We start from the raw sequence: 12,760 nt of genomic DNA on the forward strand, positions 1-12,760 counted from the left end.
ACTTAGAAACACTTAAAGTGCTGTGCAGTAGAACTGCTATTAGAACTGAGGGGTTTTGTCTGCTAAAACATTTTCACTCTAAATCTGTTGCCATGTCTACTGTTGTTTTCTCATTGTTTCAAACAGTTGAAAACTCCTGTTTCACTCATACTAGTAAAACCTTTGTATAAATGTTCTCTTTCTGGCAGGAATGGGCTTTTAAAAACTTCATGCTTCAATTACTTGTCACCGATTTTCACCCACCGTGTGTGAAAATTGCACACTTTTGATGACTCATATTGTTTTACATGTCCTCTATTCATTTATTTAGAGACTATATTAATTGGATACAGGGCATTAGGCTTTGAAGCCTAATCTTGTAAAGTCGGAGACAAATGTTGCAGTAATGAATATGGCTTGGGGGGCAGTTTATTCCTAGGTGAGTTGTGTGGAAGTATTTCTTCACTGAGATCACATGATATTGATGTTTTATTTTGACATTTGGTTTACCATAAGTTTAGTTAAGATATTTTATTTTCTGGGTTGTCTGTGGGTATGAATACCTTCATGAACTATGACCCTTTATAAAGATGCTGTCAAATCACTTTGTGTTTATATATCCTAATTTCAAAACGTTACTATTGAAAGTCGAAATCAGTAATACTTATACTAAGCTCTTATGATACATCCATATTTTTCCTAGAATAACTTGTATTTTTTAAATCTTTAGCTGTTAAAAGTCGGGAGCTCTCTGTTAACATTTAATGGTCTTGTCAGGGGACTATGATTGACACAATTAAGTTGTCTTGCATTTGAGTTACATAATTGATATGGGATGTGAGCACGGTCCTAATTGAGAACATACGATACTCTTGTTCCATTCTATTCAAGAATGAAATTAAAGCAACTTATAAATAAATCTGGTTTTCATTGAAAAATGGAAAAAACATCTGCGTGCCAAGCATGTGCAATACAGCTAAGGATTTATACTCTGGGTTTCATAGTTGGAGCATTTTTATCATATAGGATTAAATCCACAGATCAAACAAGTTTTCTAGGAAATATAAAACCTCTGACTCTAATTCTTTTGGCTCAAAGAGAATGTATACTAGGTCACAGTAGGAAAACAGGAGTTTGGTTAGATAATTCTTTTTTTCTCTCTCTTAGAAAAAAAAAATTACGTGCAATAAATTATCCTAAAACCTTGGTTTGTAAAATAAATGTATTTAATATGTACTTTTTAAGACTGCTTATTGCTGGTTTGTATTCTCTGGGTTTAGGCTTAATCTTATTTGTTCTTTGGACAATCTCCATTGGCAAATGCAGTGCAATTGTCTGGGGCCTGCAAGTGAAATGTGAACTCACTCCCCATATCTTACTATGTAGCCTTTATTGATAATGGATGAATGATAAAGAAATCATTGTCTTAACGATTGATTTTATTAACATCAATCAACAAGTATAAGAAATGACTCCCAATAACCAGTATCCAGGTCTAGACAAACTGTTTTAAAACAAAACCCTTTTCTTATTACGATTTTAAGTTCAATCCTGAAGAGAAAGTGAAGCATGAAATAGATGAAGGATCATCTGGAAAAAAACAAAAAATGCCATGAACTCAGACTTGCAGCTGGGACTGCGAGTTTTCTCATTGCTGCTGTGGAGAACATGGTGAAGATGCTGGACAGAGTGACCTCTGAGCCCCCTCCAGCCCAAGCATTCCCTAGCTCTGCAAGTTTGATGCCTCCACACCCTATAGTCAGGGCTGTGTCAGTCTCCACTCTAACAGATATACACGACTGCGTTTTCTGCACCCACATTCAGCCACAACTCAGGATATCAAAGTGTTCCTTTAATCCTATGCAAGAGGAAAGCTGTGGTCCTATAGCTTAACACACACCCTTTGCTACAACTCTACCTTCCCGGTAGTTCTCTCCCCTCTCTCTCTCTCTTTCTTTCTCTCTCTCTCTCTCAGAGTCAAGTTGGTTTGTAACCATTTTTTCCTTCTTTCTTTTTTTTTGATTAGAACACTGATCGTGAGCGGCACCCTCTTAACAGATATTCCGTATACAATGCAGTGTTGTTATCCAGCAGGAACAGCAGTGCTAACAGATGGAGTCTGCTCCGCTACTCCCTCGGGGCCATTTTCTACTGGCACTGCAACTGTCTGGGTCTGATACTGGGTCCCAGAAGGAAAGATGTTTCAGACAGAGCCCCGGGCTCGCTGCCAGGTTCAGAGTTTAGTTACCAGGTGTTTCTTGGGAAAGGCTATTGTGAAGTTCCTCTTTGGTTTTTTTATTCAAGAGTGACTAGAAGATGAACGTGCTGAGTGTCAGTTTGTGTTTATTCTATGGTTGCTTTCATAGTGCTTCCTGCACCCCAGCCACTGAGGGGCACGTGCAGGTGCAGCTAGAAAGCACAGCATCAGCCCTGCAGAGCAGGAATGCATGTGCATCTGGCAGCGCATTTGCAAAGGACAGGAGTTGGAGCAGGACTCTCAAGGAGGGTGTCACTACCCAGCAGTAGTGAGTAAAGGTCTATCAAAAGGGTGCCATCACAAGCCAGAGTGTAATGATCTGCACTGAACAGTGAAGACCACGCGTGCTAGAAGCCAGCTCTTAAACCCAGGCAAAGGGATACTCTCGGGATTTGTCAGGGCAGTGGGACACTGGCTACCTGTAAGCGTGTAAGAGGATAGTTTATCACAGGGTAGGGTTAAGTTGAAAGCATCTGCCAAACACCATAGGAATCCCCATTGATCGTTGATGGTCCCAGACCTGCTCTAGCCTGGGTTTTCTTTCTTTCATTTTTTCGTTTTCCCAGACAGGCTTTCTCTGTGTAGTTCTGGCCATCCTGAGACTCACCCTGTAGACCAGGCTATCCTCAAACTCAGGTATTCCCCTGCCTCTGCCTCCCAAGTGGTTGGATTAAAGGCCAACATCACGACCACCCAGCTGGGTTTTATTGTCTTACATTGTTACAATTGTGCTTATATTTAATATGTTCTGCTGATCTTCTTGGTTAATTACTATACTTTCATTGTGCTGGTTACATATTGCCATCCTTTTTCCAGAGAGTACTAATTGGACAATAACATAGTAATACATGTTGGACCAAGTATACCACATCCTTGATTATTTTACTAACTTAATTTCAGTAATCTCAGGATAGATATATAGTTATTAGATTTTTCTTCCTATGGATTTGCTAGTTCATGTACTTCTATCATGAACTGTTTGTCTTTCATGTGTGCATGTATTAAGGTCTTGGGGAATTAACTTTAACTTTAAAATGTTTATATAGCTGTACTAAATTAAAATTATATATGTACCCATGTATTACAACCATGTAGTAATAGCCATTTTTTATATTCTAGATATATCCTTCTGACTTTAAATATATATTTATATTATTAAAAATAATAAATATTTTATATATTATATATTTGGCGTATACAATATGCCTTGTAGTTCTTATATAAATATGTATTTATTATAACATATTAAATAATATTTTGTATATATTATACATATACATAAATATAGATATAGTATATATATTTTAATATACATTGCATAAACATATAAAATATGTATTGTATTATAAGTAAATTAAATTTAAATATGTTATTATTAAATATATGTTGATAGTGTTACTTTTTCCTCTTTGTACTGATATTTGTCTTTCATTCATTTTGGGTATGAATGTGTGTACACATGAGTGTGAATGTACACATGTTGTATGCATACGTGTGTGGAGAGAGAGGACAGCCTAGGGTGTTGCTTCTTAGGTGCTGTTCAGCTCGTTTTCTTTTTAAGACGAGGTCTTTCACTGTGTTCACACTTGCTAGTGAGGCTGATCTGGCCGGCAGACCTGCCTCCAGGTCCCCAGAGCATGCTGGGTCTGTGCCAAGTGCCCAGGTTTTTTTTTTTGTTTTGTTTTGTTTTTTTTTTGTTTGTTTTTTTTTTAAATGTGAGTTCTGTGGATGTGATTCCTCAAGCTTGCAATGCAGGCAATCTACTGACAGGCCCAGCCCCATGTTCCTGCTCTGTTAGCAAACACGTGAACACTCTACTAACCAACCATTCTTACTCAGTGTTCTCAAAGCTGTTAGAGAAAAGGTTAGCACTTTGGAGAAATGTAGAGAGGTCCGACAAGGGAAATGACTCCTTCCTTGCTTTATCACCCAGAAACAATGAAGTTCCTGTCCTAATAATATCTGTATTTTTCTTTAAACAGTATCAGACTACAAACACACTTCATATCCATTCTTTCGGAGTTGTACAATTAAATAATTTGCTTGCATCCAGTTTTCATGATTTTCTCAATTTTCCTTATTTTAAATGTTCTCAATAAATACCACTTTATAAAAGTTTCTGTTCCTATTGCTGATGTTTTGTTGCTCATGGTATTTTATAAGTCTTATAGAGCATAATTATTTGAAGGCTCTTAGCATCATTGCCAGTTGCTTTCCATGTGAGAATTAGTGCGCTTTTAGCTTTCAGCCGTGTTTGGCATACCTCAGTACTCCTCACAATAGGAGTTACCTCATTTTTTAAGTATTTGTTATTTTGGTAATTGAAAAAATGGCATCTCATTGGGCACTTTTGTGTGTTTGTTTAGGTTTAGCTGTTGTTTGGAGACAAGGTCTCACTATGTAGTCCAGACCAGCCTCACACTGTTGATCTTGCCTTTGTGCTGAGCTATAGGCTTATAGCAATACCATTTTAATACACTCCCTAAGTTCATACCTGTTATTAATAGTGCAGGGCTTTCCTAACAACATTTAACAAAAAAGTGGGGTCTTGTTTTTAATGGATGATCCCTCCCTCTTTCCCTTTTCTCTTCTTCCTCCCTTCCTTTTCTTTTTCTTTCTTTTTTTTAAGCTCTCTCTCCCTTTTCTCTCCCTTTCTCTTTCCCTCCCCTCTTCCTCCCCCTCCCCCCCGCCCCCTCCCGTCTTCTCTGTATGTGTGTTAGAATAGACATGAATGAGTCCTGTGTCCTATGCCTAACAGTGTTTTTCCGACAGGTCTTGGTATCTTGATGGACAGATGTTGCTGATCATCATCTGTGTAGGCATCGTGTTTCCTCTCTCACTGCTTCCCAAGATAGGTGAGTCTACAGAGAGTGAGGGACTAAAACCTCACACCACCATGTATTTAGAAGAGTAGTGCTTGTGAGTCCTTTTAAATTTGGCCCATTTTTGGTTGTTCCATCCTCAGCCCTGCCTAGCTAACTAAATGTGTATGACTTGGCTTACGGCAGCATTCTGTCTGCCCCGCTAAAATGAAGTCCTTACAGCAGACCATTGAGGAGCAAGGCTTCCCATGCATCGCACTGCTCGTGGTGGGCCAGTTCCTGTTCTGCTGTGCAGAGCTACATAATGATCTGTGACAGTCGGGCCCTAGGCCCAGATACCAAGCTGCAGTAGAAAACATGCCCACGATGCATGGCTCTGTTTGTAAGTCGGGATCACTTGCCTTATAAATTGCTTTTTATTTTATTGGTATTTTACAGGCTTTCTTGGCTACACAAGCAGTCTATCATTTTTCTTTATGGTGTTCTTTGCTCTTGTGGTAAGTTCAAAATATAAAGCATTGCTCATTTCATCTCAAAACGCAACTGTGTTAGTGACTGACGTTTCTAGCAGCTTTGCACTCGGCACCATAGCCCACTTCGTATCATTAGCATCACTGGTTTTTTTGTTTTTTGGGTTTTTTTTAACATAAAAGTAATTTCAGTCACAGGATTATTCATTTTGTCTATTTTAAAGAAGCTTAAAACAAATTTAGTATCTTGTAGTTGGTCAGAGAGGGACATACAGAACTTGCTAGGACTCTAGGTAGAATAGACCCCTGGACAGCTGTAGCAGCACTCTGTGGAGCAGTGGGCTCTGTCAGTCAGTTAGCAGAGCGTCCTGATGCTTTATTTCACTGATGAAATTATAGTTTTATAGTTTGAGACTTGGTTGGAAAGCTCTAAGGAGAACTGGGATATGAACGCAATCCTATCCGCCCTGCTTATTCAGTGTAAAATGTTCCCATAAAGATAATGTGGGAAAATAATATTTTTCTTCATATGCAGAAAATATATTTTAATTATCAGATTTTTATTATATATCAGATGGCAGTTTTACTTCTTTTATATTTATAAAATAATTTAATATAGGCTTTTTAATTCTCCTAAGACAGATCCTTGCATATAATATTTTAATAAACTTTTTCCTTTGCACTGTATTTTATTCCATATTAAGTATATAAATGTCAAACCTTACATAGAATAAAATATCTTTCATTTGCCAGGAATATGTATATCCCAAGTGACCTTTTTCTGAGCACACAACTTGCAGCCCCGTATTACTGCGTTTGTGTGCACACAAAGTCACATGCACACACAGCCACACAAACATGCAACCACATACCCACTCTGTATGAAGACACCAGTCATATTTGCATCACATCTGTCTTTGGTTAAATCATCTTCTGAGACACAGAATAAAGCAACTTAAAATAAGTGCAAGTAGCCCTGATTTCACTCTTCATAAACATTTATGTTGTAAGGAATTTGTTAAGGCTGAAATATTTAACAGCGCTTGGTCATTTTTTAATTTATCTACATTAAAATTATCCCTCTACCCACCCCAGTTGTCAATCAAGTAATGACAAGTTAGCATATAATTTTTAGGTTCTATACTATAAAGAGAAACAGTAGGTATTTTCATCACAAGGGAGTAGATGAGAAGCATCCATGAGGTTAGATGGTATCCCACATACACATAGGAATGTATGAATCTTAATCGCCTGTAGATAACATACTGAATTTTGCCCTGGCGCTTAATCGACAAGGCAAGCATTTCATAGGTAGAAGTAATTCCGTTTTCACAGTCAATAGCTTAACACAGGTGGAGTGCATTGATGCAATATGTCTATTGCAGTGTTTTGTTTCTGCTGCAGCAGATACTCTTTAATTCAATGCAGGTTTCTGCTGCAGGGGTCACATGGAAATAATTCTCCCATATTAATCCTGATGCTCCACAAATCATCTACTTGAATTTCTACCTGTGAGAAGAGTTGAAATTTAGACTCTAGCAAGACCATGAAGTTTATACTTTTTAATGCTGTTTTTTTATTGCCATGTTTATTAGAGATTCTATTTCTATTTTTGTTTTTGTCTTTTTTTGTTTTCTGAGACAGGGTTTTACTGTGTAACCCTGGCTGCCCATGAGCTTACTATGTAGACCAGACAGGCCTGGAATTCACAGAAATGTATCTGCCCATGCCTCTGCCCCCTTAGGGCTGGCATTCAAGCTGTTTTCTACCATGCCCAGCTAACTAACTCTAAAAAACACATACCAGTTTTTAAAACGTGAGACGCCGGCAATTCTCTCCCGTCCTGTGGTTGGGTCCTAGCCCATTCCTTACCTGTCTCAGCATCTCTGCCCATTGTTTACTTTGAGACTGGTATGCATAAGTTTATTACATTTATGTTATAGTTTATAGAATCGATCCAGAAAACGTCGTCTTAATTGTTCTCGTGAAGCAATGCAGACCGGAGTGTCTCTACTAGCTATTCTTCCAGATCCCGATTGCCATTAAAAATTTAGCATACATTTTCCTTTGAGAGTATCTACGTTTAAACATGTTTCAATTTGGCAGTGGCTCAAAGTGACAGTAAGAGATGCCTTCATCCCTTATTTTTCTAACCTACCTTCTTGTCACTGGCATTGAGAGAGTTGGGGTGAGTTGCTGAGATCTCTGTAAAGGAACATGGGAGGAAGTAAGCTGGGAGCTGCCCTGCAGAAATGGAAGGGCCTTTTGTGCAAGGGCATTAAGTATTTTTAGTGCCTAAGGTGATTTCTCTTCTTCTCTTCCCATCCCCCAGAGTGCCCTTCTTGCCCAGTCTGTCTTCAGCGCCAAGCAAGGACTTCCTGTGACTCTCCTCTCTCTTGTGCTTGGGTCTCTGCCCACTCCTCACCTGTCTGCATCTCTCTCCACCCCAATGCACCATGCAGGTTTGAAGCTGGGATGACCCACAGGAATTAGCTGTAATAATGGAATTTATGTTAGTGTAAAACTAAGTTGCCAATAATGTTTTCCTAATCAATGAAATAGGCTATATTGTATCTTGAAGGATTTTGACTTGGCATTCAAGGACTGGTACTCAGCAGTCTCAGGAAGCCAGGAGGCTCTGTTGCTGTCAGAGGCTGCTCTCCCCCCCCCCTCCACCCACCCAGTAAGAGGAAAACAGGAGACATTGAATTTGCAGTGGCATCAGTAGGGCTGAACCCTGCTTTTCCAGCTACCTTCATTCTCACCCCACACTCCATCTCTCTTTTAAAACAAAACAAAACCTAAATAAAACCAAACCAAACAAACAAACAAAAAAAAACCCAACTTTTCAGGAAAAGAAAAGATAATGAGATTCTTGGTTCTTGTTTTGTTCTTGTCTCTTGATAAATTGATGGTTGGAGTTGGTTTTATTTTGAAAACTTACCTGGAAATACCCAGTTTGTCCCTTAGACACCCCCACCCCCTTGGGGGTTAGATTTTAAATTAAAAGTGACTCTTGGGTTCTCTCATTAACTTAATCCTAAAAGTGTGTGTTTTCTTTAGATTTATCACTGTATAAAATTTTGATTGAATTTGTTAAAGTCCCAAACTAGATAAGTTCCAAATAGGAATAGTATTTACTTACTTGTCTCCGCAAAGACAAAAGCTTCCTTTCTTCCTCTGCCCCTTTGTATGCTGGGATTTAGCCTGGAGCAAACATTTGCAGAGTAATTATGTGCCTGCAACAGGGCTACAATGGCAGTGTTGACACAGCCACAACTGGGGCTGCAGGAACAGGACGGCCACAATTAAGAGTCAAATCCTGAAGCATGCCCGTTGATGGTCCTGGGAAACAGCATCCCTCCAGCTGGAGTTCCCTAGCTCTGCACCCGATTCTGGCCAGCTTTCTCCACACTCACCAATAGCACGAACGTGAAAACCTGAAGAGGTGAAAGTGTGTGTTCATCAGGAGTACCAACAAGCACACTGAGAATTAAAGTCTCCCCCCACTTCTGCCTCTCTTCTGCTCTGTCTGCCACTGACGATAATAGATAATCTTTGCAGTTATTATTGAAAGTGTGCTTCCTCTTTGAGTTGCACTTTAAAAACAGAACCAGTGTACTGCTGGAGTTTTGAAAATTGACACAAGAGTCTTTGATGAGCAGGATTCCCCACTGATCAGATGTAAAGCACTCCTGTCATGCTGGGCCCTCCCCTCCGCCCAGTGACCATGTTAAAGGGTGACCCCATTCTCTCTGGGAAAATCGGAGCATCAAGGAAACTTCTGTTTGGCTTTATTGAAAGCATCAACTTGTGATGAATTTCACTACAGATCATCTAAGTGCTGGTTGCATTTACTTTTACAGGTAGTAATTAAAAAATGGGCCGTTCCTTGTCCTGTGACCTTAGATTGCATCAATGAAGTCTTTCAGGTAATAATTTTTAGCTTTTTTTTATTTTTAACCTTTCAACTAAAAAAAAGAAATTGAAGATAAATGATTATTTTCCTAGTTGGTGAAAGGTAATAGTTACGTAACAGTTTAGACCTTTTCTTTGAAGTAATTTGATTTGAAATTCTAGTAGTAATAAATTCATCATATTTGTTGATGTATTCTGACTTTTAATACCTATTGGTTTTTCTTTTCCCCTCAATACTCTTAAACAGATTTCAAACGCAACAGATGACTGTAAACCAAAGCTCTTTCATTTCTCCAAAGAGGTGTGTAAGTTATTAACAGATACTTTTGGTTGATTTTTCACATTTCAAGTTTTAAGAGATTTGTGTTACAGGGTCTCTTAGGTCTTTGTACCTGTAACTAATTAATTTTCATGAAAGTGCTAAGTATAGGATTGCCTACCAGAAGAATAATATTATTTAACACAGGGTGGCCCATTATGAAACAGCCACCTTTTTCTTTTCTTTCTTTTGGCATGCTTTTAAATGGAGCCTGTTTTAAATGGGCCTTTGCCTAAAAGAACAGATTTACCAAATGTCTGGTCTGGCCAGTAAGGTCCTCTGTGGATATGGCTTTCCTGTTGCGCTCTGGACTTGTAAAGCTAAATCGCCAATTACATCAAAAACTCCTCCCTGGTGAGTAGGACTTTGGTCTCTAGTTAAACAGCCTCATCAATGGGCCAGCATTTGAGTACTGCCAGTACCTTCTGAGCAGAACTCCAGGGAAATTTATGATGTTCACAGCAGAGACCAGAAACCCAAGTCCCATGCCCACTCTTAAGAGAGCTGTAGGCTCCGGAAAGTGCCTGGAAGAATCCCTGAGCACAAGCAGGCAAACAGGGGCTCCGGCTTTGCTCTCACGGAAAAGGCGGAGCCTTCCTGTTTCTGGGAGTCTCTTCCTCTCGACTTTGTTTTTCTGCTGAAATGTGGTTTTGCAGGCCCCAGACACCAGACTCTCCTCTCCTCGCTGCACAGCTTTGTTAGTATAGAATGTTAATGTGGGTTGTTCTCCGTGCAAAACTTTCCCTTTTATCTCCAGTTTATAACAAGAAGCGTCTTCCCAAGCCTTGTGAGGAGGTCACCACATCTCTCACACGGCGGAGACCTCCGTGGGCCTTAGATCAGGGCAGGGGAGTTGACAGGCCAGGAAACTGAGCAGCTTATGAAACAGAGAACGTGTCTTAAGCTCTCATTCCCCTAATACAGCTTCAAGAAACACAACGTCCTAGGTACGATATTCCAAAGTAGGCCTTCATCTGGAACTTCTTTTGGTGAAGAGCCCAACACTAGCTCAGGAGAAATATTTTTAGACCAGAAAAGAGAAAATAAATCATTACCATCCATTTGTTAAAGACAGTTCTTTAATGTAGAGGTAATAACGTTTGGCTTGCTAGTTTTCTCTGGCTCTTGTTAAGTATTCTAATAATAATTTTTAAAGAAACCTTAGGCTTATGTATTACATGAGATCCTAAGGAGTTTTTCAGGTCTAGAATTAATGATCTTGGTGCTCATTAAGAAAGATCTTGGTCATGGATTCTGGCAGTACAAAGATGTGGCTTCTATTTGGAGTACTTACTTGGATCGAGTAACTAAAAGCAGATTTGAAAGCATTAGCACTATTGCTGCTTGGGTAATGAGATGTATTTAAATCGTGCATACCTTAAGAACAACTGGAATTATAATAAAAATTATTTTAAATGTAGCTCTTTATATATTACCTAAATTAGTTTTATCTTATCCAAATAATGTAGAAAGTGATCATTGTAATAAAGCAACATGATTTGAGAGGCCAGCCAGAAAATGTGGTTAGAATCGGCAAGCCACCTAAGCTATAGTAGTTGCTGGCCACTGCAGATCCTCTTCTCTCCTCTCTCCCCTCTCTCTCTCTCTCTCTCTCTCTCTCTCTCTCTCTCTTTCTGTCTGTCGTATGAAGAGATCATTCACAAAAGATGGCACAGATTTGACTAAGTTGTTTTTTAGAAAGAGCTTTATTGTTGTGCTGGCAATGGCTCAGCTGTATGAGTGTCTTCGGCAAGCCTGACTCCTTAGTCACCCTCTGACCTCTGCAAGGGCTAACTAAATAACAATGTAATTAAAGCAAGAAGAACTGAGGTTATTATCAAATACAAATGATGTAACAGATAATAGTGTTTTGTTCTAATTTTTTTTCAGAGCGTTTACGCCATACCAACCATGGCTTTTTCCTTTCTCTGCCATACCTCAGTATTGCCCATATACTGTGAGCTTCAAAGGTACTGTGGAACGCTGTGGCCTTCAGATCAAGTCACATTCTCACTTATGAACCCTTCCCCATTGCCCTGAATTCCAAGTGTTAGCTTACAAACAAAACAAAGTAATTGTTTTAGTCGGGGTTTTATTACTGTGAAGAGACTCCATGACCACAGCAACTCTTTTTTTTTTTTAAAGATTTATTTATTTATTATGTAAGTACACTGTAGCTGTCTTCAGACACTCTAGAAAAGGGCGTCAGATCTTGTTACGGATGTTTGTGAGCCACCATGTGGTTGCTGGGATTTGAACTCAGGAACTTCGGAAGAGCAGTCAGTGCTCTTAACCACTGAGCCATCTCACCAGCCCCCCACAGCAACTTTTTTTTTTTGTTTTTTTCGAGAGGGTTTCTCTGTGTAACCCTGGCTGTCCTGGAACTCACTCTGTTGACCTAGAACTCAGAAATCCGCCTGCCTCTGCCTCCCGAGTGCTGGGATTAAAGGCGTGTGCCACCACACCCAGCAACAGCAACTCTTATAAAGGAAAACATTTAGTTGGGGCTGGCTTATGGTTTAGAGGTTCAGTCCATTGTCGTCATGGTGGGCAGGCAGACATGGTGCTGGAGAAGCCAAGGGTTCTACATCTGTATCCATAAGCATCAGGAGGAGACTGTGTACCACACGGGGTGTAGCTTGAACATAGGAGACCTCGAAGCCCACCCCATCCCCCAGTGACACACTTCCTCCAATAAGGCCACACCCACTTCAACAAGGCCACACCTCCTAGTAGTGTCACTCCCTCTAAGTCAAGCATTCAAACACAGGAGTCTGTGGAGCTGATTCCTATTCATAGCACCACAGCAGCCAAGAGCTCAGTCTGTCCTCACTGGGAAGGTTGCCAGTGACACCATCTCTGTTTCTGAGTGTCCACCTGTGAATTCTAGTGTGTAGTCATCGAAGAACTCATGATTGGCCCTGACTGGCCTTGCAATGCTCGTTTCTTCAGATATGATTCATATCACTGGCTTTGTCAACCTTCACTGGGTATT

The 12,760-nt window shown here is 39.7% G+C and overlaps 1 protein-coding gene across 12 annotated transcripts in view; it reads left to right on the plus strand.

The window, feature by feature from the left end:
- The window catches only part of Slc38a6 (solute carrier family 38, member 6), a 75,260-nt gene that overhangs the window by 45,275 nt on the left and 17,225 nt on the right, over positions 1-12,760 (plus strand). For 7 of the 12 annotated variants that reach the window (XR_381537.4, XM_011244154.3, NM_001037717.3 and 4 more), the window contains 5 exons: positions 5,009-5,091; positions 5,497-5,555; positions 9,395-9,460; positions 9,694-9,747; positions 11,656-11,735. Coding sequence is in view for 7 of the 12 variants with exons in the window: in XM_011244154.3 (XP_011242456.1) it covers positions 5,009-5,091; positions 5,497-5,555; positions 9,395-9,460; positions 9,694-9,747; positions 11,656-11,735 (342 nt within the window). In the remaining 5 variants the exon portion in view is untranslated. Of the gene's footprint in view, positions 1-5,008; positions 5,092-5,496; positions 5,556-7,860; positions 8,041-9,394; positions 9,461-9,693; positions 9,748-11,655; positions 11,736-12,760 lie in introns of those variants that run through there. The other 5 variants (XR_003950074.1, XM_030246833.1, XR_001780471.2 and 2 more) reach the window with 3 other exon arrangements.

Source organism: Mus musculus, chromosome 12, assembly GCF_000001635.26.
Source record: "Mus musculus strain C57BL/6J chromosome 12, GRCm38.p6 C57BL/6J".
Classification (NCBI taxonomy): Eukaryota; Metazoa; Chordata; class Mammalia; order Rodentia; family Muridae; genus Mus; species Mus musculus.